We start from the raw sequence: 24,755 nt of genomic DNA on the forward strand, positions 1-24,755 counted from the left end.
GCGTGTCAGTACCATTTCCTGGAGCAATCTCCCAGGGTGGCTCCACTTTTCATTTGAGCTCAAATACTTTGCTGTCTACTCTGCAGCTGCCAGACCTGCTCCTGCTGCTGCTCAGGTAACTCATCTCTTACTGGCACCAGGAGGGATAAAAGGTTGTTGATAAAGGCCCTCTTTGCGTGTCCCTGCTTGCCTGCCTGCCCTGTTATCATCATTTTCTGTTTATTCCTTAGGGAGAGCACCTGGGGAAACCCATCTCTGACCACTGAGAAGATGATGAGCTCAAGCTATTGGAGTGAGACCAGCAGCAGCAGCTGTGGGACCCAGCAGCCCACAGAGGTGCTGCAGTGCCAGCCTCAACATTACCACTGTTACCATCAGTCAAGTCAAGCCCAGCAGCCTCCAGAGAAAAATGTAGTGTATGAGCGAGTGAGGACCTACAGTGGGCCTATGAACAAGGTGGTGCAGGCCTTGGACCCCCTCGGCTCACGGGAAGTGCTCGCCCCCCTCAAAACTGCCTCCTCCTACCAAAATTTGGTTTGGAGCAACCATTCCCAGGTAATAAAAGATAGCTATTCCAGATTATTGGGAAAAAAAGAAACAAATCTGAAACCTCACTTTTCTTCTTTGCTTCATTTGCTGTAATCTGCAGGGTAGCTCTTGGTGGTCTGTAGTTAAGTAGCATTGGACAGTGTCCCAAATTCTGTCTCTTAGCTATTTTTTTTCATTTACTAGTGCTTGTGGTAGGTTGTTTGCCATTCCAATGATTGCATTACCTAACCATAGCATAAGAAGTCACATTTTAAAATTGAATTTGATTGAAAGATTTGTTCTAAGTGGCAAACCATTTTGCCTTTAACGACAAAAGTAGTCATCAACTTAAATGCAAAAGGTTTATTTTTAAAACAGTTCCCCACTGATTCGCTTCATATCAGGAGCAAACAGGTGTTTTGTGCCAAGTAGAAGGATATAGAGACAATGGCTTATGTGCAGTGACATTCAGTTATTTGTGTTCGGCTAATAGTATGCTGAACCTGGCTAAGTGACAGGTGCACATGTCTTAGAATTTTCTTATGTGTCAAAATGGCACATTGATTCTTATATATACTAGCTGAGTAATTTATGGAATGTTGGTAGAAGACAGGTTATAGGATTTGAAAAGCAAGAAAGAGGTAAGCGAAAGTTACAACAGATGGATCTCTAAGACCCTCTTGAAAATGAAATAGTTTCTAAGACTTTTGTTTTGTTTTTACCATCAATACCTGTGCTAATAGTCTTGAAAGTACAGGAACATAATGTGGAAAGACGATATAAAATTACAGCTCAATGCCTATTTTGATTCTCTAACTCCCTTTATATTAAATGTATATATCTTTTAGCTTTCTGTGAGCTTCTATCTAAACTGAAATTGTGTTTTCAAGATATTTATAGTGTGAGGACCTCATAAAGCAATGACTGGGCTCTTATCCTATCTTACATTATTATATCAATTGGAAAGAGTACAGGTTATTTTTCCAAAGCCCATAATTTAAGTAGAATATGAAGCAACATCCTTAAAATGTACAGTGAAACTTAGAAAAAAAGGATTTCCTCAAAGATCCAGATGGTTCTAAACTATAGGCACAACAATTTTACTATTCAACACTTAACGTAATTTCATGGAAAAATACAAAACAAATACAGGATTTAATACCAATAATTTTCTTTTTTTCCTATTTTTATTTTATTGGAAATAGATTTTTTCATAGAATATATTCTGTCTAGTGCCCCCTAAAACTTCTCCAAGATCCCCCCTCTTCCCCTCCCATCTGAATCCATACCCTTTCTGTCTGTAGTTAGAAAAACCAAAATAGTTATCTGTATTGAGATCAAGGGGTAGAAAACTATGAAGGTTAAAAAATATCCCAGGTTGTATAAGTGATCATAGTGATGCAAATTTACATTCCAATATTCAACATTAGCATGTTAATAAGCAAGACAGTTGATATCATCTTAGATCCTTAATACCTACAAAACAATGAAGGTTAAAAACAACAATTACTATTATCATAGGAATGCTGAAGTCATCCTACTTTTCAGTTATTCCAACCCACAGCCTTTTTTTCATGCTAGTAAAAGAATGATAGATATACACTTGAGAGGAAAAATTTAAAAAAATATGGAGTATAGGAAAATTTTGAGAAGTGTGTTCTATTGTTTGTTCCTTGTTTCAACTTTCCTTCTTAATAATGATGTCTAGACCAAACTAAGATGGTCAAGTTTTTATACAACTTTCTTTCCTTTATATGGAATTTGCTAAATTGATCCCTCTGAGACTATTTCCATCCTGAAACTTAGTTGCCTTTAGAAATTACAGACCTTTATGGGCAGAAAGTGTAACCTTAGTAGCTGAGATAAGAGACTGGAATGGAGTTCATTGTGAAGTGTGGACTTATTTATCACTAGAGAGAGAGAAAAAAATGTATGAATGAGTGAATTGGAGGGAGATGAGATTGCAAGCTATGCCATAGAGAGGAAGAAGATTCCCTTGGTAGAAAAAAGAAATTTTGAGCATACAATTTCAAATTGACTTGGATATGAAATCCACTAAAGGGGTCTATAAACAAACTAGCTTTTGAAGATAGTTACCACAATGATGATGAATGGAAAGCCCTTCTATTTAGTATTCCTTTCTTCCTGTTTGTTGGTGGGATGACATTGTGGCAGTATGTAAAGTAGTCCTAGATGTGAACTGAAATGACCTTCATGCTGACAAAGTGTCTTCGCTATAATGGTACCTTTATTACATACTATTAGGCACTGAGAAGTAAATATTATTCAAAACTCCTTGTGCAGTTTTAATACAATTTCTCTTCAAGATGCCGTGTTTTAGATGAGCTGATACGTGGCAATTATGCTGATGTCAGAGTTTATTACAGGGGAAGCCAAGATAATGAAAATTAGCATTCAATTCCTGGTCATGATGAATTCAATTAAATTTTTACTTTATTTTGGTTTATATATGATATTTAGAAAACTCGGGTTCTAAAATAAGTCTTGCCAATAGTAAATGTGTTCCCTTTGAGAAACAATTCATGCCAAACTGCTCTGATTCATGAATCTTAATCTTAATTTTAGGCTTAACTAAATTCCATTTGCAACTATTTAGTATTTTCTATTTCTGGTGTTTTAGAACATGTTTTTTTTTTACTACTGTGCTCTTGTCTACAAAAATTATGTTTATGGATATAAACATTTATATTTTTCTCTATATGATACATAATACTGCTTTCATTTCTCATCTATAATTGATGAGACATACTTATGGTTTTCTTGGGTATTATTTTGTCTGATTAATAGGGTATTTCTTAAATAAAATTAAGTATAGATACAAGTTCCTACTAAGTTATGTGAATTAATAGTAGAATTTGAATAATGAGGTTTGCCCTCAGGAACAAGTATAATCATACAAAGCCAGAAACACTTTTAAGCCCAATGTGGTCTTACAAATAAATGAATAATGTTCTAGAAGCTACTTAAAGCCAAAGAAAATAATAACAACAAAAACCCTTTAGAATTCAATCCTTAACGCTTAAATATTAAACCACCATAATTATCTCAAAGTGGCATACTGCTTTAAATGAACAACTGTGATGTGAATTATTCATTGGACTTATATTTTTTCCTTTGGCTAATTTAAGTATTCATGAAGGTCAAGATATTTTCCATGAATACTGAGAAACTGTTTTGAGAAAGAAAAATGGATTAAAATTAAATATTTTAAATTCCAGTCATTCGGTGAACAGACGCTTCTTAAGTGCCTATTTTACAGGAAATGCTGTGATCTGGATAAATACCACTTGCTCATCAAAGGAAAGTCCACTTTGAGGATAAACACACAGAGTCTGGGCTGTAGGTGGCACATATGCCTATCTACATTTTAAAATACTAGTTTATATGTTGTTGTGAGGATTTTATTAAATAAAATACTCTGTTTTGATGTATGGGCTAAAATGTTTGCCATTCTTTTTAATTTAAAAACTTGAAACAAAAAAATCTGACTTCAGAGAGCAGCTTGGAGGTAAATGTGAATTTGTAAATGACCTGGGCTGCCAGTAAGTATTCACCTGGTAAAGGTTTATTTACATTATTGTTTTCCTTTGTCTTTGGTTGCAAAGACTGTGAATGACTTCCCTACTGTGTTAAGATTTCTATTTACTACCAGAAAATTTTCCTGTTCTGGGTGGAGGGGTGTGTTGCTTTGAGAAATTGTTGTTCAAGGGTGTGGTCAGTAAAGGGAATGATTGTTCAGGGAAGTAGGTTGCCTGAATAAAGAATGAGGTCATGGGATAAAGGGGCTGGTGTTTTCAGAGTTGGTCATCCCTTTTGTGCTTAGAATTAAATGACGCTTTAGAATTTGTTAGTGCAAGTAATTGCTGGGAGAAAATGTTCATGGCAATTGTCTCTTGTTAAAGCAGGTCTGATAAATTTCTGGGCTAGTTTTCAGACAGTGACATTCACAAGCTGTCCTTGCGGTGTAGTAATGGGCAGGGAATGTAGCCAGTGGAAAAAGCGAAGAAACATTTTATCAACTGATCTTTCTTCACAATTTATGGTGGAACTAACTACTGGGAGATTTGTCATGCTCTTAAGTGTCACTTAAAAGTTAAAGCCTTTCTAAATAAATAGATTTAAATGGACTATTTGCATCAGAAGCTATCTCAGTAGAAGGTCTTCTTGACATTTGTTGGAGTATATATCCTAGTAATAGTAAGACAGAAAGCTTGCATTGAAAAGAACTATATAGTTTGTTCCATCTCCAATTAATAGTTTTCTTTAAAAAGACAGAGAGAATAAGAATCAGAAGTAAGTATCTTAAGTGAGGGATTTGGACTTGAAAGAAGAAAAGAGTGGAGCTATGCTTTACATTACAACACAATCATAGACTTTTATTCTAAGTGAATGGAGTGTTTATCCCACTTATAATCTACATGTTTCTCGTATAAACATTGAATAACATCTCAACAATAACCTACAGCAGGTACTTGACGATGTTACTGACTTTGAAACGTTCTAACAAAAGCATTCTCCATACTATTCAGGAATCTTATTCAAATGCTAGTGTGCCTTGGGAAATTCTGTCAGGATAAATGTCAGATCGATTTAAACATAATATGGTTTCAGATTTTGTGGTTTTATGGTGTGTGTGTGTATTTCTAATGCTTTTTTTATTCTTATTTATTCTTATTAATGATTGTTTTGTCTGTTTTCTAAAAAGAGAGGAGGGGGGCCTGGAATTGGGTGGAGGGGGAGTTGGAGAGGAATTGGGAGTGGTTGGAGGAAGGGAAACTGTGATCAGAATATATTGTATGAAAAAATTATGATCAATTAAAAAAGAACCATAAAATGTAAAAAAAAAAGAACCTGGCAGTGGTGGTGTATGCCTTTAATTCCAGCACTCAGCAGGCAGTGACAAGTGAATCTCTTGAGTCTGAGACAAGCCTGGTCTACACAGTGAGTTCCAAAACGGCCAGGGTTACACAGAGAAACCCTGTCTAGAAAAAAAATTTAAAAATACTGCTCAAAAATACTGCTCATTTAAAACTACTGAGCCTAGATCTAAGATAGTATTATTACTTTCAGTGATTCTTATAAGCATTGGAACAAACAGGAGAGTTCATAATGCACCCATGATCTTCATTGGAAAATATTATAATAAGTCTTTAAGTAAAGGCTTAAAGTTCAAACTAAAAATCATGAAGAAGTTCCATATTCATTGCAATATACTTCCAAATATATACAGAAAAAAATCTTCTACTGTGAATATATTATTCTCTATTACCTAATTCATTTATTATTTTTGGTTGCTTGAATATCTTGAGTACTTTGACCAGAACATACATAAGTGAATGCCAATAAGAGATGCTTGAAGAGGTTCAGATTTTGCAATCTAAAGAGCAATCACAGAGAAAATTCCCACAAAATTCCTCTCTATGTAATGTCTTAGGGGTTGCTGTAGGTACTAAATGTTCAGATGCTGAATGCTCAGGTGGACTCTGATAGAGCAGAACTCTGAAATAAGGCAATTTAAATTTTAACCTTGGGTTTAACTCCTGGGACAGGAACTCATTAGCTGTATATGTCACTTTCCTCATCTATAAAGTGGGGCAATAATAATAAGGAATGCATAGGATTATTGTTACAGTCAAATGAGATTATACATAGTGGAAAATACATAGTTAAGTGTTAAGTATTATATTACCTTGAATAATTCACTTGTCTTGTTAGAACCTGTTCACTTATTTGGAAAGGACAAATAAATAGCTTTCTTCAGAACTGCAGAGAGTACTAAATGAGGTAAATGTGAAGGTATCCAGTACAATTTTAGAGATAGTTAGCACTGGATAATTTTATATCCTTCATTTTTACTTGATTCCTTAAAAGTATGGTCAACCAATCCCCTTTGTGGCACAAGCAAGGATGTAAACTAAATAAGCACATCAGGTTATAGGCATTCATTTAATATTAGAATGTTAGGTAGATTCATGTGTTTGAAAAGGGCTTTGTCAGCTAAGAAAGAATAGGGAGAAAAAGTATTAAAGCAGTTTTACAAATTGTATAGACTGAAATTAAAAAATTGTATTTTTAGTGCTTAATGATAAATATTCTTTAGAGAATGTAATTTGAAGTCCTCATGCTCATAGTTTTTAACTTGAAACTCAATATTTGAGATGAGGTTTTACAATTTGTTTTCTTTTTGTTTTTTTAAGAGTAAGGTCACACCTTTGGGGAGCCCCTTTTGAGGGCCTTACCCTGCCTGGGGAGTGGAGGGGGGATGGCTAGGGGCAGGTGGGATGTTGGGGGGGAGGGGAGGGAGAGGGAGAAGGATTGACATCTGAAGCAAGCTTGTTCCTAATTTGAACTAATAAAATAAAATAAAAAAAGAGTAAGGTCACACCCTAACCCTCCTAATGTTTTCTTTAGAAACGAACCCTTAAAATTGTAGTCAGGATGTAGCTCTTCACAGTTGGTGGCTTTTGGCAGGGCTGGGGGTAGGAAATGACTCAGCTTCCTTTAAGGGGTGGCCACTGGGAATTTGAATATATTCCAGTGAGTATATGGACAACACAAGTTGGACTTGGTGGACTTTGTTTTTCTTTTTTGGAGGGTAGGGCACAAGGGTACAGGTTGTGGACCTTAGAGGACTGGGAAGCAAGTGTGATTGGAGTACAGTGTGGTAAATTCCCAAATAATAAAAATGTTATTTTAGAAAGAACAAACAAGCAAATGTTCTTCCAGTACAGAAGCCATAGCCAGATGTTGCTATTAACATCAATATTTCAATTAGATAAAGCCCAATTCAGTTCTTCAGTCACACTACATCATTTTAAGCATTTAATACCCGAATGTGGCTAGTGGTTTGTGTACAGATACATGCCCATCATTGCCAAGAGTTCTACCAGTGTGTGTCAATACACTTAAGCTATCGTTATCTAAATAGAGAAATACCTCCAAAGACTATTGAATTTAAAGGGATATTTGATGGTAAAAATGTATGAGCCACATGCTGCTAATATGTTAGATCAGTGATGATGAATACATGGGTATGAAAAAATAATGAAGCTACAGCCTTCCAGAGCTTGAGTTTACAGTACCTGCTTCAGAAGTAAAAACAAAATAAAAACTTTAAAAGACCTGAACAAAAAGCATGTTTGTAAACATGCATCTTTTGATTTTTTTTCTTTTCAAAATCCCATTGTTTAATAGAGAGAATTGTTAGGAATAGGAGAAAGATGAAAAGTGACTCCTATTAAACAAAGACAGGCATTTTCCTGTCTTTGTTTCATTTGGAGGAGGTTGGAAGGTCTCACTATGATAACCAGGGTGGTCCCAAAACTCCCAATTTCAAGTGATCATCCTGCCTCAGACTACCAAGTATCTAGGCTTACAAATTCTCTGGAATAGTTTTATGAACTTCAGTAAGTGAAGTTCTATACCATTCCCATTTTATACACCAGGACCATGAAGTAGAGAGATGTAACATAACCTTTGGAATTCCATACAGTTAGCATATACTAAAACTGGGATTTAAATTTAGCAGTTAGTTTTAGGTCTATACCTATAACCATTATGTAACATTACGTATTCCTGGCATGTGCATTTGACTCATTTACATTACAAAGCCTGTGTTTTCTGATTCATTGTTGCATTTCATCATCATTTTCTTTTATATGTACCCATTATAAACCACCTAAGATAATGTAGATGAACATAAATAAATAACATAGGATGGAGATGCTATAATCTCATCATTCACGAGGCTGGGGTAGTAGGATCATAATGAACTTGATTCCAGCTTTAGTTACATAGCGAATTTGAGGCCATCATAGACTTCTAAGAAAATGTAGCATGAATAACATTCTGTCTATGTTCTTTCTCAGGAACAAAATTTTTTGTCATTCAGAATTTTAAAAATAATTTTCCCATTAATTTTAGTGATTATTTTATCAAAATATATTATGATGCAAGATATTAATTAATTTTTTATAATTTCAAAGGTCCAAATGCCCTGGGATAACTTTGATGGAAATATTGAAAGAATAGATTTCCCTTTACCTTAATGTGAAATTTATGATCTTAATGACACAAATGTCTTTGATAATGTGAAAAGCATCTTGTGGACCTCCAATTCTGCCTTTAATCTATCTTGCATTTGCTACATCTTGCCATCTTCTGTTCCAGATATCCATACTACTGTTTCCTAAGCAAATACAGTTTGCCACTCTCCCCACTTGCACCTTTCTTATTTCCACTCCAGGTTCTGTAAATAATACTGACTCGGATATCTGTTGATCTTACTTATCCTTCAAAAATGCACTTATAAAGTCTAAGGTTTTTCTTACCCTACATATTTCCATCTGCAGCCACCCTAGATGTGGTCTACTTTTACAGCTAATATTAGCTTACATTAACTAGAGGGTAACACATAAAATACTACTTTGGTCTGTCCTTCCACTCAGGCTTTACACCTCTTAAAATTTGACATTATTTCTAAAACAAAGACTCAAAGGCAAATCAAAATAAATGTGTGGAAACAGAATATGTAAGCTTTTTATTTCTCTTTATTCTGTCTTTCTGCTCCCTCTGTTACCCCCTTCATATTTCACACTTCTGTTTTTTTCCTTTTCTATGATTATGACTTCTCTAAATTCCTGAATTTGATTTTTGTAAAGACAAAGTTCTTAACTGGAACTGTTTCATACTATTACTCTTTTAGACTATTCCCTTTGAAATGAAACTAGAAAGGCACATATTGCTTCTTTAAAAAATTGAACAGCACATAAAATAAATATCCTAGACATAAGGAAGTTATTCAATGAGTCAATTAATTTTCCAGATCTTAGGTCTTATTAAGCATCTGAAATTGACTTGTTTATATTTGGTCTGTAGTTTTGATGGATAAATATTTGTCACAATTGTTATGGCATATGATGTTAAAGGTCAGGCATTTTTATTGGTCATCACATCAGTTCCTTGAGTAATTGTTACTTGTAGCCATTAATTAGTTTGCTTTTAGATATATTCCATGTCCTTTCCCTGCTGATGAAATTCTGTTGAAGTAAAGTTCTTTTGTTTATTAAATTTCAATCTATAACCCTCTAATGGTTTGACATACTAGTTATGTGCCCAAAGATTCTCTTGTAAGAATTGTTATAACTCTTCAGTACTCATCCACACACCAAACTATATTTGGAACTTTCTAAGGAAAGATTTTTGCCTCAAACATAGCATTTACTTACCCATTTATCTTCTTACACGAGCTTTAGCTTGGATGCATTTGTGGCTTTATTATAAAATGGCACTCACAATCTCATGTTTTAAACATCCATTCCCGAGTTGGTAGCACTATTTTTGGAGAGTTTAGAAACTTCAAGGGAAATGTGGGCTACCTAGAAGAATAAATTCACTTTGGCTGGGTCCTTCAGTGTGTATTGTCCCTGGCAAGTTCCTGGATCACTCTCTCTGATTTTGTATTTACCATGGTGTGATCAGCTGTTCTCTACTACAGACTCCTGTCACCTGTTTTTAACCTCAGGAGACCAAGCATTTATGCACTGTCTGAAACTTTGAGCCAAAATTATTGATTCTTCCCTTAGCCTGTGTTTTGTACTCGATCAAAACTATGAAAAGGTGACTGGATCTGATGTAACATAAAATTATTTTAAATTTCTCCCAAATTTAATTACACCTAAAATGTCCTTTGTAGAAAACTTCCTCGGTTCTCTACAAATGCCTCATCTCATTCCTCTCGCCATAAAACTTTCAGTGACATTCAGTCTATAAACTTCTTTGTTTGACTTTCAGGTCTACTTTGTGATCTGTTTCCTATGGATCTTATTTTATTGAAACCCAATTCTACTGTCCTGTGTTTCAGACCAAATAGAAACCACCATTCTCTAAATACACCCCCAATGTTTACACCTCTCACCAATCTATACATGATGAAATTATAACAAAATTTATTATCCCCTTCTAATGTTTCTTTGTGATCCAATCTTTGGTTATCTAAATTAATATTACCTCTTAATATTTGAAGTTCCTGTAGCAAACTCCTTATAGCTCTTACTTCACTTTTATTTGTAAATTTTTATCTGATGCATAATTAGAACTTCAGTAAGAATAGAGTTTAGATTCTGGTAATTCTTATTCCTATTTGCACTGTTACATAACAAGCAATATCCATTACTCATATAAAGAGGGATGGAGATATTTTTCAGTTGGTAGAATGCTTGTCTATCATGCATGAATCCCTGTGTGTGACCTTCAGTACACACAAATACTGCATGTGGTCATACATTCCTGGTTTCCCAGCATTAAGGAATCAGAAGTTCAAAGTTATTGTTGGCTTACCTAGCAGTTCAAGACCAGTTTGAGTTACACGAGACTGTGTTCCCAGAAAAAAATAAAACAAACAAAAAAAATACAAATTAAAAAGATCCAATGTTCTAACAGTCTATGATAACTTGCCCAAGTTAACACAGATATTTTAATGAATTATGCATCACTGAATTTAGAAACTTACTTTGGATAGTTCCATTATATCATGCTTTAGTTTATTTTAATTAAATAATAAAGTGTATCAATTTAAACATGTTTATATTTTTATTATGATAAGTAATTTAGTGATAATGCTATCTTTACTACCCTAGAGTAGCATAAAATTTATTAGAGGGCAAAAATAACATCCATTCTTATTTTTAATTCCATTCTTCAAACAATCCTTGAATTCAGAACATAGCATGTGCTTTGTAGTTTTGCTTTATGTCAAGAGGAGAATAACAGCTTTCCAGCTTCTGATTGTCTCTCTTTTTCACTGCACTGTGATACTGAAAAGCACTGTCATTAGAGAACATAACTGAGGAACTTGGGCCATTTACACTTCAACTGATTTAACTCTGAAAAAACATAGCTATTTTAACAGTTGAAAATGGATACATTTTTGTGAATAGTGAATTCCCTACTGGAAACCAAAGTTCCTAGCTCTGATATAATATGTACTAAGATGCAGAAAATTATCTTGACTGATGTGGTGAAATTCTCTCAAAAAGCCAACTGATTTCAACCCACTTTGATTTTAAAATTGCCACAGCTATGTCTACTTTATAAAAAGCAAACGAGAAAGAGAAAGAGGAACACCACTACAACTTTGTCAAAGCTAAAAATCATTACCTGATGCAGCACAGGACAAGCAGACCTGGATTTTACACCAGATCTAGCCTGTGTAATTATGAACATTGATTTCACCAGACTTACATGTAAAGGAAATTGACAACAAGGTAATGTTTATCGTTTCTGAGCCACAAGGATAGATGACTCAATAATATAGTGTATATTTTTAAAGAAAGATTGGAACTGTCTTGAAACATTAAAGGGATTAAATGACATAAGTGGTAAATAGAACTTCAGTGTTTTATTTAATTTAGAGCCCCGAGGCTATGCTTTGTAAATATATCACGCAGTCTAGAGATACACTTTATTGAATTTATAACAGCTTAAATTATTTAATCAGGGATGTTTCCTCATGCAATCAGTTTTAGATAGGTGTAATATTTTCAAGAATACAAAAGTTGCTTTTGAACTGGGTGTGATGATGCACACCTGTAATTCAAGGGTACTGTAAGTTAAGGCAGGGAATTTTGAGACCAGCCTGAGGTACATACTGAAATGGTGCCACAGAAAAAATAGCCAGGACATAGGTTGGCAGTAGAACACTTTTTCTAGCACGCACAAAGACTTCAGTTAATTCTCCAATAGCCAAAATTGTAAATGTTACTTTTCACAAGAACTAATTTTAAAGAGGCAAATAAAATATATTTAGACTCCCAATATAATATCTAATCACAATTTACCTTATAAGTAGATTCTCCAATTTATAAAACTGAAAATATAATCAAACAAGTTATAAATATGGTAACATAGATAGATTAAATGTGTGATTTCTGGAGTCATAGCTACTTCTGTCAAAATTCTACTACCTCATATTTCCTGTATTATTTTCATCTATTAAATTAGGATGTTTTTGACTAACATTACTTGTGAGTATAACAGTGTAGAACTGGTGCGTTCCTTATGGGGTTGTTTTAAGTGTTGACTTAGAAACACTATATAAGTTGCTTGAAATGGTAAACTCTTAATATGTGTTACCATCATCACCAGTAGTAACATCATCATCATCAAAGGAAAACAAGATTGATAAGCTTAAAGAATTTAAAATTGTTTCGTCAATATGGAGGCAATATGGAAAAATAAGTTGAAATTATCTCCTTTTGTTTATAGAATGTCAGATATGGAACAGAAAATAAGGATTGCCTAGATCACATTTATATATATTCTTGTTTCATTTCCCACATGAGGAAACTGAAGCTCATGAAAGAGACATGGGTTACCCAGTATCACAAACTGTCCAGTACTATAATGAGGTTCAAACTCAAGGAGCCTGACTCCAAGCCCAGGCACCATTCTATTGTACACTGATGGCCACAACACCTCATCTGTGCCTTTAATTACTTAATTATCAGGAATGAAAGGCTGTTGTACAAAAGACCTGTGAACCAAAACTATCACTGCCCATTGAATTTAATGATTTCAGCATGAAGGCTCTAAGTGGTGTGAGAGTGTGTGTGTGTGTGTGTGTTGTGTGTGTGTGTGTGTGTGTGTGTGTGTGTGTGTGATTTATACGAAATTAAACACTTAGAAAGTCTACTAAAAAGAAATTATTATTCCTGGGGTGACCTTTAAATTATGGCATGCTCTTTATTGATTCATTCACAAACAGTTTTTCACTGCTTATGGAACAGGAAATGACTGTTTGCAAGATCAATAAAGGGGATAATTATAATTGAAGAACATTATATGCATGTGACCCTCATGATGAAACAACTTACTTTGTGTAACTAATATGCTAGTAAAATATCTCACTAATCTTTTATTTTTACAAAAGAAAGAACAGAAAAATTATGCTGATGTAGGACAACCTCCCCACCCCACACACCTTTTTCTCCATGATCTTTTGGTCAAATCCATTAGCACATGGTTGTATTTGGAATCATTTTTCTGAAGTGAAGAATATGTCCTTGTTTGCTTTGCAGTCTATAACTCTCTGCATTTACATGAATAATTTTTAGCTTCTAACAGGAACTGCAGGAACCTATTCAGAGGCGCCCTGAAAACACTGACTCTGTATTATTGAAGTTGACATAAAGGAAGGGGGAGATGAAAATGTAACAAGTTGAAGACAAAATGATAGAAAAAAAGTGCCAAAATGTTGAGAACATTATCCAGTTTGAGCAAATGTTTTAAAAACACATATTATACTTACATTGTAGCTTGGCTTCTGATAAACCTGTCAGTGTTTACCTTGTATACCTGTGATTCTGATTTTAATTATTCCTTTCTTAGAAAAACATTTTTCTGTTTGTGGGAAAATATCCTGGAGGCTTGTCAATCCATTGTAAATTATAGGAAGGTGTGAGGAGCTTGAGTAATACTATCTACTGTGCAATCTGGAAATGGAGAAGTAGATTAGTGGTAAGCACTTGAGTAACATGTGAGGTCTCAGGTTTGATCCCAGTACCTGTAAACATTAATGAGGCAATGTATATTAACTAACTTGGGGAGAAAGATAAACAATGATAGCATAGTCAAAAGGGTAATCATTTTGTCTAATCATTATGAATACCACATTCCTTCATTTCTGTGAGTGATTTTGAAGTAACACTGCTGACTCCAGATTTAAGCTGGCACCAGAACAGATAAAATATGGTGTAACACAAAAAATGAAAGACTCAGAGACAGATATTGGGGTTCAAACTTCTAGCTGAAGATCAGAAAAGCAAAGCAGCTGATCACTAGCTCTTAATCTACCTCAGACTGAAAGGCAATCCAGGCTCCACCAAATCTCAGACTGCAACCTCTCCTCAGCATGGATGGAGAATCCTGAGACTTCAACGTCTTCCTCTCCTCAATGTGGCTGGAGAATGAATGTCAGATACTGACTACCGAAGACCCTGCTCTTAGTTTTTAAACCCATCTAGTGCTAGGATTAAAGGCATGTAATCCCAGGTTGTGAGATCATCTTTGTGTGAGCTATTTCACTTCAGGACTGGATCAATCTTGTGGAGATCTGGTGGCCTTGGACTCACAGAGATACATCTACCTCTTAATCCTGAGTCCTAGAATTAAAGGTGTGTACCACCACCTCCTAGCTTCTAGCTGCTGGGATTAAATGTGTGTGCCTGGCTTCTATGACTTGTGGCTGACTTTGCTTTTCTGAATCCTCAGGCAAGCTTTAACAGATCATAAATAATATATCACCACAGTATGACGGAGCCAACTTGAAGTAATCTAAGAGTATAACTCAAGTTTTCAAAGGTAGCTTCATCTATTAGTTTGATAATTCTTTGTTTTGCTCAGCAAATGTTTTCATCTTGTTCACAGCAGACATATAAAACCAGTGTGGTATATATTAGTACAGTTGTCAAAAAAGAAAAAAAACCCTAATAATACAAGATTTTGTTGCTATAAAAGTGCTCTTGAAATTATTTTATTATTAGGTTACTTTAAAAGTTGGCCAAGTAATTAAGTAAATGTGTCCTTTTGAAAGATAGACATCATCAACGAAAGCTTACATGCAATGCTCCTATTTGTGACTAATAAAATTATTAAAAAATATAAATGACCCATTATCCTTTCAATTGTATGGGCTAATAATCCCAAGTAACTGAAGACTTTCAAAGTACAGTGCCCAGAAACAATTTCTAAATGTTTTGTTTTTCTCAACAGGAGCTCCATTCTCCAACTCTGAAAATATCTACTTGTGCACCAAGTACTCTGCATATAACACAAAATGCTGAACAGGTAAACAAAGTTGTGTGTTACGTTAGATATGTTTTTCTTCTTTTATGTAAGTCTTGTTCATATGTGTGGACAATCTTTAGGTCTTTATAGAACTATATATTCACAAAATGCCATAGCTCACAAACAGAAGAGGATATTTTCATATAGGAATATAAGCTCTGTCCAGGAACAGAATATATAGCGAGTGCCATGAATTACATTTTTACTTCCATTATACTCACGGGAACTGTTTTTAGTTTAAATGCAGTTTAATTCTAGATGAGAATCTTCTAGTAAGTGTGGATATTTTAAGGGTCCTTGGTTCTAGTACAAATCTAGATTTGTACAAAATCTATCTAGATTTTGGATTGACTGAGGAACTGCCTTTGCCAGTAGTAGTGCTTTAAAAGTTTCTATTTAGAGGTAGACTCTTAAGGGCAGGAGACTATCCTCATTATGATTTCAATGACACCCAGACTCTTATTTCCTTTCACCCTTATGACCTAATGATCCTAGTTATTGGATTAGATTTTAAAGAAAGTATTGTATACCCAAATGATGCAATAAACTAGATTTAGCCAACTCATATGTGCAAGAAAGTAAAGTCTAAGTAAATAAAAATTAAACCACATTAAATTTGTAGTTACATGTGTAAATAAGACAGAAGATACTATTTTAAGTTTCTGGAAAACACATGATATTTTATTACTGTTAAATTCTTATTCCTAATTTGTTTGAATAGTTTGAGGTTTTATTAACCACTTCCTTTCCCCTTACATTTTTATTGAGAGTTTTATATATGCATGTACTGGGTTTTGATCAAATCTGTTCCCTATTGTTTCTCCCTAAATTCCTATCCTTTCCTCACAATAATCTCACCCTTTTCTCCAAACTTCATGTGCTTTTATCAGTTTTTCAAACAGAGTCCTCTGGGTACTGCCTGTATGGCACAACTGTTGGATTCTCTGCTAGAGAATGAATGGGTCTTCAGGGGAAATTCTTGGCAAAATTTTACCTCCCCCCCCAATCCCCTAGCAGCAATCAGTACCTAGAAGCTCCTTAGATAGGGGTGGGACTTCATGATCTCCTCCCCCAACTAGGTTGGTATTTTGGCTAGTTTGGTCTTGTACAGATCTTATACATGGAGTCCAAGCCACTGTGAATTCATGTGTATAATGGTTTGTCATGCCCAGAAAATAAGGTTTTGCTGGAAATGTCCATGATTTCTGGCTCTTACAATCTTCCCATCTTCCTACCCCTTCTTTCATAATCCCTCAGCGTTGTTTTATTGAATTGTATATGTATTTGTTCACTTCACTACTAATTTACAGATCTTTTTCTCATTAATATGTAACAAGACTCTTATACTAATAATACTGACTTTTTTCATAAAAAGTTTCCAATTGTCTTCCTTCTATTGTTTTCTTCCTTCCTTCCTTCCTTCCTTCCTTCCTTCCTTCCTTCCTTCCTTCCTTTCTTCCTGCTTTCTTTTTTTTTTGGCTGAATTCCTGAGACAAGTCTAGGTATGTACACCAACCTAATCTCGAAAGCCAGATCTTTATGCTTCAGACTCCTAAGTACTATAATTACAATCCTGAAGCACCACATACAGGTTTTCTGTCTCTTTCAATGTAATCTATGGTTCTCCACTTCCAACTGGATGAATATTTAAAGGTATATGCTACCACACCCAGATAAAGCCAAATGTTTAATTAACGTTAAGCAGGATTTTGTTCTAATCCTGTGGGGATACATCCAACAAAATAAAATGCTTAAAAAAAACCTCACCAAGTGTAGTTTAAAAAGTATAGAGGCATCTAGTCACCACGCTGCTGCTATTGCTTCTGGAGTTTCTATTGGTAATGTCTGCATAGCTTATTTCTTTGTGGTCTCCAATGTGCTTCATGTGGCCACATCTGCTACCTTTGGCAGGAGAAAAACCTTAACTTGGCAAGTGACTCCACATGAGAAATGGCTTTCGCTCCCCCCAAAGAAGTACCAGAGGACTGTTTAGCCATTGAGCAGGCACTATCAACCCTTCTCCAGAAAGCAAATCAGACAAGAGACTGGGCAACTATTGATTACAAAATGTTAGGTCCAGATCTTTTCAATCTTTGAAAATTTCTATATTTTCTCAAAGCTGATGATATCAATGGGCAGAGTACAAATACCCAAGTCATTATAGTGGTTGCTCAAAGTCCCTACTCTAAATCCTTTAAATATTCATAAATGAAGCCTAAGCTACTAATGTAAACACTACCACCAGTAGGCTGTCTCTGTGAGTGGAAAAGAAATTCTGGTTAAACATGACTCTCAGTAGGCAATATTGGTTGAAACTTCCAGAGTCTGACACTGGGCAGTTTATTTTAGGCATGTGTAGACACAGCACAATTTGGAAAAATATTTTCTCATGATAATTAACCCAATCCCGTGTGTGCAAAAAACTTAAAACAGAATTACATTGAAAGCCTTGGGAAAAAAAGAAGACAGGTGGCATCTTCTATAAAGATAGGCTGCATATATTAACTAAGGTAGAAGTTTCAAGGTAAACAATGCTCATGATAAGGGTTTCTGGGAGGATAGCACCATAGATTAACTCAGATAAACTAAGCCTGGGGGAGCCAGTGTTGCCTGGCCATAGTGCAGATGTCACCGGGCTATTAACCACATCTGTTCTCAGCCTTCTGGGAAAAAAAAAAAAACCAAAACAAAACAGAAAAGCAAACTATATATCACTCCTTTTGAAAATACAACTCCATGTGTTTAACGTTCCTAGTTTCCCTAGTGCTTATCTGGGAGCACAAAGACCTACATTCTTCTTACAGCTTACAACCCTGATGGCAGAAGCCTTTGTTCTCTGTGAGGGAAAACAGTGGGACCAGGAATATAAGTAGGAATGAAAATTATTTACATACCACATATTAGTTACTTTCCTGTTACTATGAAAAAACCCTATAACCAAAAGTGATTAGAGAAGTGTCTGAATTAGGGTTACTATTGCTCACCAAAGCACCATGACCAAAATTAATTTGGAGAGAAAAAATGTTTAATTGTTTATGCTTCCAAATTGCTCTTCATCATTGGAGGAAATCAGGACAGGAACTCACACAGGGCACCTGGAAGTAGGAGTTGATACAGTAGCCATGAGGAGTGTTGCTTACTGGCTTGCTCTCTTGACTTGCTCAGCCTGCTTTCTTATAGAACCCAGGACAACCAGCCCAAGATTCACCCCACCTACAATGGGCTGCACCCAATCAATCACTAATTAGAAAATGTCTTACAGGCTTGCTTACAGCCTGGTCTGTTGAAGGCAATTTCTCAACTGAGGCTCCCTTCTCTAATGACTCTAATTTGTACCAAGTTGACATAAAACTAGCCAGCACAACTGGCAAACTTGACATGCAAATAACTCATTGTTAAGCCACAACCTTTCTTTTCTTGTCCATCCCCAAGATGACAGTGAATAAACTGGAAGTAGAATGAGTCTATAAACCTACAAAGCCCATCCCCAGTGAAGTACTTCCTCCAGCAATTCTTCCACCTAACGATTCCATAACCTACCCAAAAACTACCACAAACTGGGCAACAAATGTTTAGCTACCTGAATCCATAGGGGGAATTTATCATTCAAATCACCACTCCCCCAAGTCAGGATCTGTAATCAGACCAACAGCCTTTTGAAAGTAAAGAACAGCCAGAATATGATCCCAGAGATGGCAAGTGACTGCAAGTTTCTGGTCTGTAATATCACCTACTGTAATGGCAACCCCAAACACACCATGTCTGGTGGCAATGCAGTCATTGTAATGAAATCTAGAACTATGATGATCCAACTTGTCCATAAATTGGAGGCATTTCAAAGGACCTGGACCTCAAGTGTATTAGATACAGGAAGCTACTAACCTTTTGGAAAAGGACACATCTGTGAATGATGAGTGTGCTTGAAAAAAGTTAAGTTCTTAAAGAAGTAAACAAGTAATTTTAAAGTTAAGTGCTTAAAGAAGTAACTCAGTAATGAATGAGCTCCCAGCTGCCCCTGCTTCTTTCCATGCAGTTGGCCTGCAGCACGAATCTATTAGTATCTTTGACTATACAAAGCCTGAAGACTTCCTCTGAAGTATGCTATGGGGGAGGGAGGGCAAACAAAACAAAACAAAAAAACAATGGAGATCCTCAGGTCCATGGCCCAAGATTGCATTTGCTTTGTGTTGTTCATAGAGAGCATCAGAGTGGTTGCTTAGTGCTGTTTCTGTGGTGAAAAATCATCACCAGCAGCAAGTAGGTGGAAATTTCCAACCTTCACTGAACTCTTCTACACAGTTTTGATGTGGATTATCTGCAAAGTAAATGGAAGCATGTGTAAGCAGGTCCAGCGTCTAACAATACACAGAAACATATAGACACTTCTTTAGGCGATGAGTACATCAAACAGTTCCAAGAGGCCAGCAAGTAATAAAGAGACTGAGAGGAGAAGAGGAGATAATACTCTTTCTGATTTTTAGCTACAAACACATTGTGCTCTTCTACTGATTGGCCTGGCTTATTTTTATGTGCTTTTTTATTTATACTACATGAGCGTTTTTTATTGATTACATTAGGGGTGTGTACCAAGCCATAGGGTTTGTCATATGGCACTATCCTTGTGATGTAATGTAACTGTCCATATTGTTGGAAATACTTCTAGCAGCCAGATTGGCAGGTGGATTGGAACAACAGAAGAACAACAACAAAGAAAAGAAAACAAAAAATAAAACCAAAGAGCCTAGAAGCCATACTGCATTTTATTTACACTCAGATCCTTTGTCTGCAAGACAAAAGAAATTAAAGTCATAAAGATTATGAGTAATTTTTATATACAACTTATTTAATATGAATTTAATTTAGACCTGGCTTTTCATCTAAAAATGCCATTGCAACATAATTCACTCTGAGAAAGGCTAGAAAGAAAGGGGATTAGTAAACTGTAGGGAGAGGGAATTTCCCAATGAAGTCCTTAAAAAATAAATACCCCAGAGGAGACACCCACTCTAAAACACTTGTTATTTAGGTTTAATGCACTTTGCTAGATTTTCAATTTGCCAAATTCTCTTGCCTCAGACTAGGTAGGAGGTAAGGAGGTAAGTGAGAATGTTTTGGGCAATTCTGAGGCCCTTATTTTAAATAGGCTTTAAAATAAAAAAGAAAGCATAATGCTATGATTCTAGTCAATGACCATGAATAGTACAATTTCTGCAAGAAACTTAGACAAAGAAACAAGGAGCAGCATTGTTCCAAAGTGGGAAGAGAAGCACAATAAGAGGGAAAATAGTGTACTTTATTTAATGTGATTTAGCACCATTTATGCATTTTTTATTATACTCCAATATATCTCCAATGTGTAAATATAAAAGTAAGGTAGCAACTGTAATCTTAGAAATAACAATTTTCAATATTTTATGAAAGAAAAATACCTCCATTACTTTTGTAAAGTATTTATTGAGTCACTGGGTCTCATGAATTAATCTTAAGATAGTAGGGTAGAATATAAGGATAAATACACTGTTAGTTCTTACAGAAGTTTTTACTTGCCAAACTCTAGAAGAAAAGAATATGTAATAAAACCATAATAAAATGTGGGAAGGTATGATAAAAAAGAAATTAGTGTAATGCAAGTACTTATAACAGCATTGAACATATGCCTCTTTGCAAAAGTATTTCTAACACTCAAGTTAAGTAAATCATAAAATCACATATCATTGTTCATAAAAATGACTGTATAATGTTCACTATGAAAATTGTTCCTTATTACTGATGGCTTCTAGTTACCAAATAATGATAATCTTATGTAGTTATATGGATTTAATTTTTCCACACAGGAACTCCATTCTCCAACAGTGAAAGTTACTACATATCCACAAACTACCATTAGGAGATACATAACACCAAACCCTGAACAGGTAAGGTGTCCTGTGATCTCTTTTTCCTTTTTCCAGTGTATGAATCAGTTACAGGCCCTTAAATGCAGATTTCTGGCCTATCTTCCAATTAGAAAGTGGACTTCTTATCATTAATATAAAACTCTGTTTTTAATTTCATGTAGCCATGCACCAATGCATTCTGATATAGTGAAGCAAAAACTCCAAGTAGCTTGGCTGTTTTAATACTTTCCTTCCTATAGCCCCACCCATGTACTGCAAGGGATTTTTGTGCACTTTGAACCAGAGAGAAAAGGGACAAAGGTCTTTACGGGTTTCCCATAAAATCTACCAACTATCACACCAGGAGTTGGAAGGTTTGCTGTATTTGGATTTGCTTTTCAGATGTGGACTAGGATGAAGAAAATTAAAATTCAATAGCTTAAATATGTTTTCATGTGCTTGTAGCTTGTGATGCATGAATTATGAACTTAATAATGAGCTATTTAGAAATTTACATTATTATATTTCTAAGTAAGATATATAACCTTATGTTTTATGTTTTACAAAGTATATGTTATTCTCTGTCTAATTTGAGGAGAAAATGAAGGAAACATTTTTTTCTATAACAATCAACTTTCCTTAATGTACACACACACACACACACATATGCATGAACACATACATCTAGAGTGGCAACAGAATATTTTGGCATGTTAAGGCATCAGTCTCCCAATAGGAAACACTGTGGTATGGATAAAGATATGGTCTTCTTCCCTTTACTTTTCGTTTCTCCATTATAATGGGAAACATTATTTCCCTCTGCTGAAAGATAAATTATTTATTCCAGCTATAGAAAGAAAGAAAGGGGTTAATGTAGAGCCTCATGTCTGCTACTAATCTAGATGGTGTAGAGGACATACTTCTACTGCTATCTATTCCACCTCCTCTTTTTTTAATTTACTTATTAAAATCATGTTCTTGGGTCTCCTTAGTTAAGGAAGCTGCTAGTGGTGCATGCATGTCTGTGAATTTGTGTACACATAGGATCTCAGTAAGGTGATGATTGCTTTGGATATTTGCTTGAGTTTTCATAAATTTGTGTAAACATAGAAAGAGGATGTGATTATAGTTAAAGCAGTTGCCTGTTCCTTCTTTTGCATAATCAAATATTTAAGCAACAAGTCTGAAAACAGGGGCAAGGTGGGTGGACAGAACCTTAGTGGGGAGAGTATGTTTCCTACCTTTGTCCCTCTTCTGCTTTCCTTCTCAATCCTGCAACAGAAGTTGAATGCATATTAGCTGAATACAGCCTATAATATTGGCTTCTTACAAAGACAGAATTTCTGCTATGCTCTGTAATTTCATACATCTGATCTGCTTTTTTACCCACATGGTTGGTATCCAGACTCTGAGTCAGCTATCAGGGGAAAAAAGCTGAAGGATCAGAGAAGCAGAGCAGCCAAACACTAGAGGTCATACCTCTACCAATGCTCAGACCAAAGGGGAGATCCTGTCCTTAGGCTGACTGCTGCTCAGACTGCATTGAGCTCCTGTCTCCTCCCACCTTATATTCCTCTCTCCACCCAGCCGTGTCTCTCCTGTCTCCACCTCCCTAGTTTGGGTTTAAAGACACGTGACCCCAAGTTCTAGGACCACTTTTGTGTGAACTCTGTTCTCTTTTAGACTGGATCAAATTCGTGTAGCTCAGAGATCTGTTTGCCTTGAACTAACAGAGATCTGTTTGCCTCTGTCTCCCAATTGCCAGGATTAAATGTGTATATTACCACTGCCTGGCATCTATGGCTAACTAATCTGGCTACCTCTGCACTCTGATCTTCAGGCAAGCATTATTTGTTAGATCATAAACAAAATATCACCATATCCTTATACTTACATAGGTATATATCCTTGTTTCTGGTAATATGATGTATATATATCTTTATTTGTATAAGTAAGGGCATATTAAGAACACTAGGCTTACTTCTCTAAGAACTCATTATCTCAGGATATGTTGAAATACATTTTCTCAAGAAAATCTAACATAATAATGAAGAAAAATGGTCAAGCCACATGCTTTGTAAACAAAAATAACCTGTTTTTTGAAAACAGATTTAACACTCTGTTTCTCTCTCTCTCTCTCTCTCTCTCTCTCTCTCTCTCTCTCTCTCTCTCTCTTCTCTCTCTCTGTGTGTGTGTGTGTGTGTGTGTGTGTGTGGTGTGTGTGTGTGTGTGTGTGTGTTTTAAGTATATTTCTTTTGTATTTTGCATTTTTAAATCTCTCCAGGAGAAGATTTAGTTTAATTGCAATGTTTATAATAAGTTGAGGCTCTTAAATGTTAGCCTCATTCTCTTTCACCTTCTAGCCTTTCTAAGCTTTATTTCTTCTCCTTGGAATTAAATTGACCCAAGCCACTTGTCTAGTTATGATTCCTTGTATCTCTATTCGGTCTTTTTTATTTGTGGTTGCTTCTGATTTTCCTTATTCTCAATTTGTCATTGTAGTCATGGGATTTATATATGCTGATTTATTCTTTATCCAAAAATGAAGAAAACACATTTGTTTCATTAGTAGATGAAATGTAATGATATTTATCAGTTTCATTAAATTTCTCATTGTGATATTCCTGATATTTAGAAAATACCCTATAGCAGTGATTCTCAACCTTCCTAATGCTATGACCTTTAATACAGTTCTATACTGGTGTGTGGGTGTATCTTTATGTATGCAGGCCCACCTGGACACTATGAAGGATCAATCTCAGTTTGTAAGACCATCAGAAATATATGACCCTGTAGGGGTTGAAACATACAGGTTGAGTCTATTGCTCTATAGCCTTCAAATAGGAATAAGGAAATAAGACATTTTTTCCTAAACCAAAGGTGCTTACATTTTCTTTTAGGGTAGGAAGTAAGGCATGTCCAGGAATAGCTGTGTAAAACTACATTGGAAAATACATGGTAGGGTGAGTGATAGATACCAGTAGAGCAATGCAAATTGTCTTAGTTATTTTTCTGTTGATATGACACAATAGCTCGACAACAACTTATAAAAGAATGTATCTAATTTGAGGCTTGTTTACAGTATCAGAGGGTTAGAGTCCATGGCCATCATGGTAGGGAGCATGGCAGCAGGCAGGCAGGCATAGTGCTGGAGCAATTGCTGAGAGCTTAAAACTGGGTGGAGTCTTGTCCTGAGGATATCACTATCTTTATTATATTTCTCCCTATCTTCCATCACAAACTAAGGCTCCAACATTACATATCCTACCTAGTGTTCTTTTTCTCCTCCAATTGTACATTTTGTATTTCTTTTTTGCCCTGCCTGCTCTTTTTCATTTTAGATCTGCATAAGAGTGATCACACATAACCACATGACACATGACAATTGAAATATTCTCTACCAGCAAAACTAGTTGGAAACTATTCAGTTTTCCCTCAGGCACATTCTTAGCACAAGGGCAAAAAGCAGCTACATTCTTTGCTAAA

At 35.4% G+C, this 24,755-nt stretch overlaps 1 protein-coding gene across 1 annotated transcript in view; it reads left to right on the top strand.

The window, feature by feature from the left end:
- Positions 1–270: 270 nt before the first annotated feature.
- Positions 271–24,755, top strand: part of Pof1b (POF1B actin binding protein) — a 65,583-nt gene continuing 41,098 nt past the window's right edge. Inside the window, exons 1-3 of the mRNA XM_035449725.1 lie at positions 271–555; positions 15,319–15,393; positions 21,228–21,308. Coding sequence (XP_035305616.1) covers positions 271–555; positions 15,319–15,393; positions 21,228–21,308 — 441 coding nt within the window. The remainder of the gene's footprint in view (positions 556–15,318; positions 15,394–21,227; positions 21,309–24,755) is intronic.

The sequence above is a fragment of the Cricetulus griseus genome, chromosome X (assembly GCF_003668045.3).
Source record: "Cricetulus griseus strain 17A/GY chromosome X, alternate assembly CriGri-PICRH-1.0, whole genome shotgun sequence".
NCBI classification, from domain to species: Eukaryota; Metazoa; Chordata; class Mammalia; order Rodentia; family Cricetidae; genus Cricetulus; species Cricetulus griseus.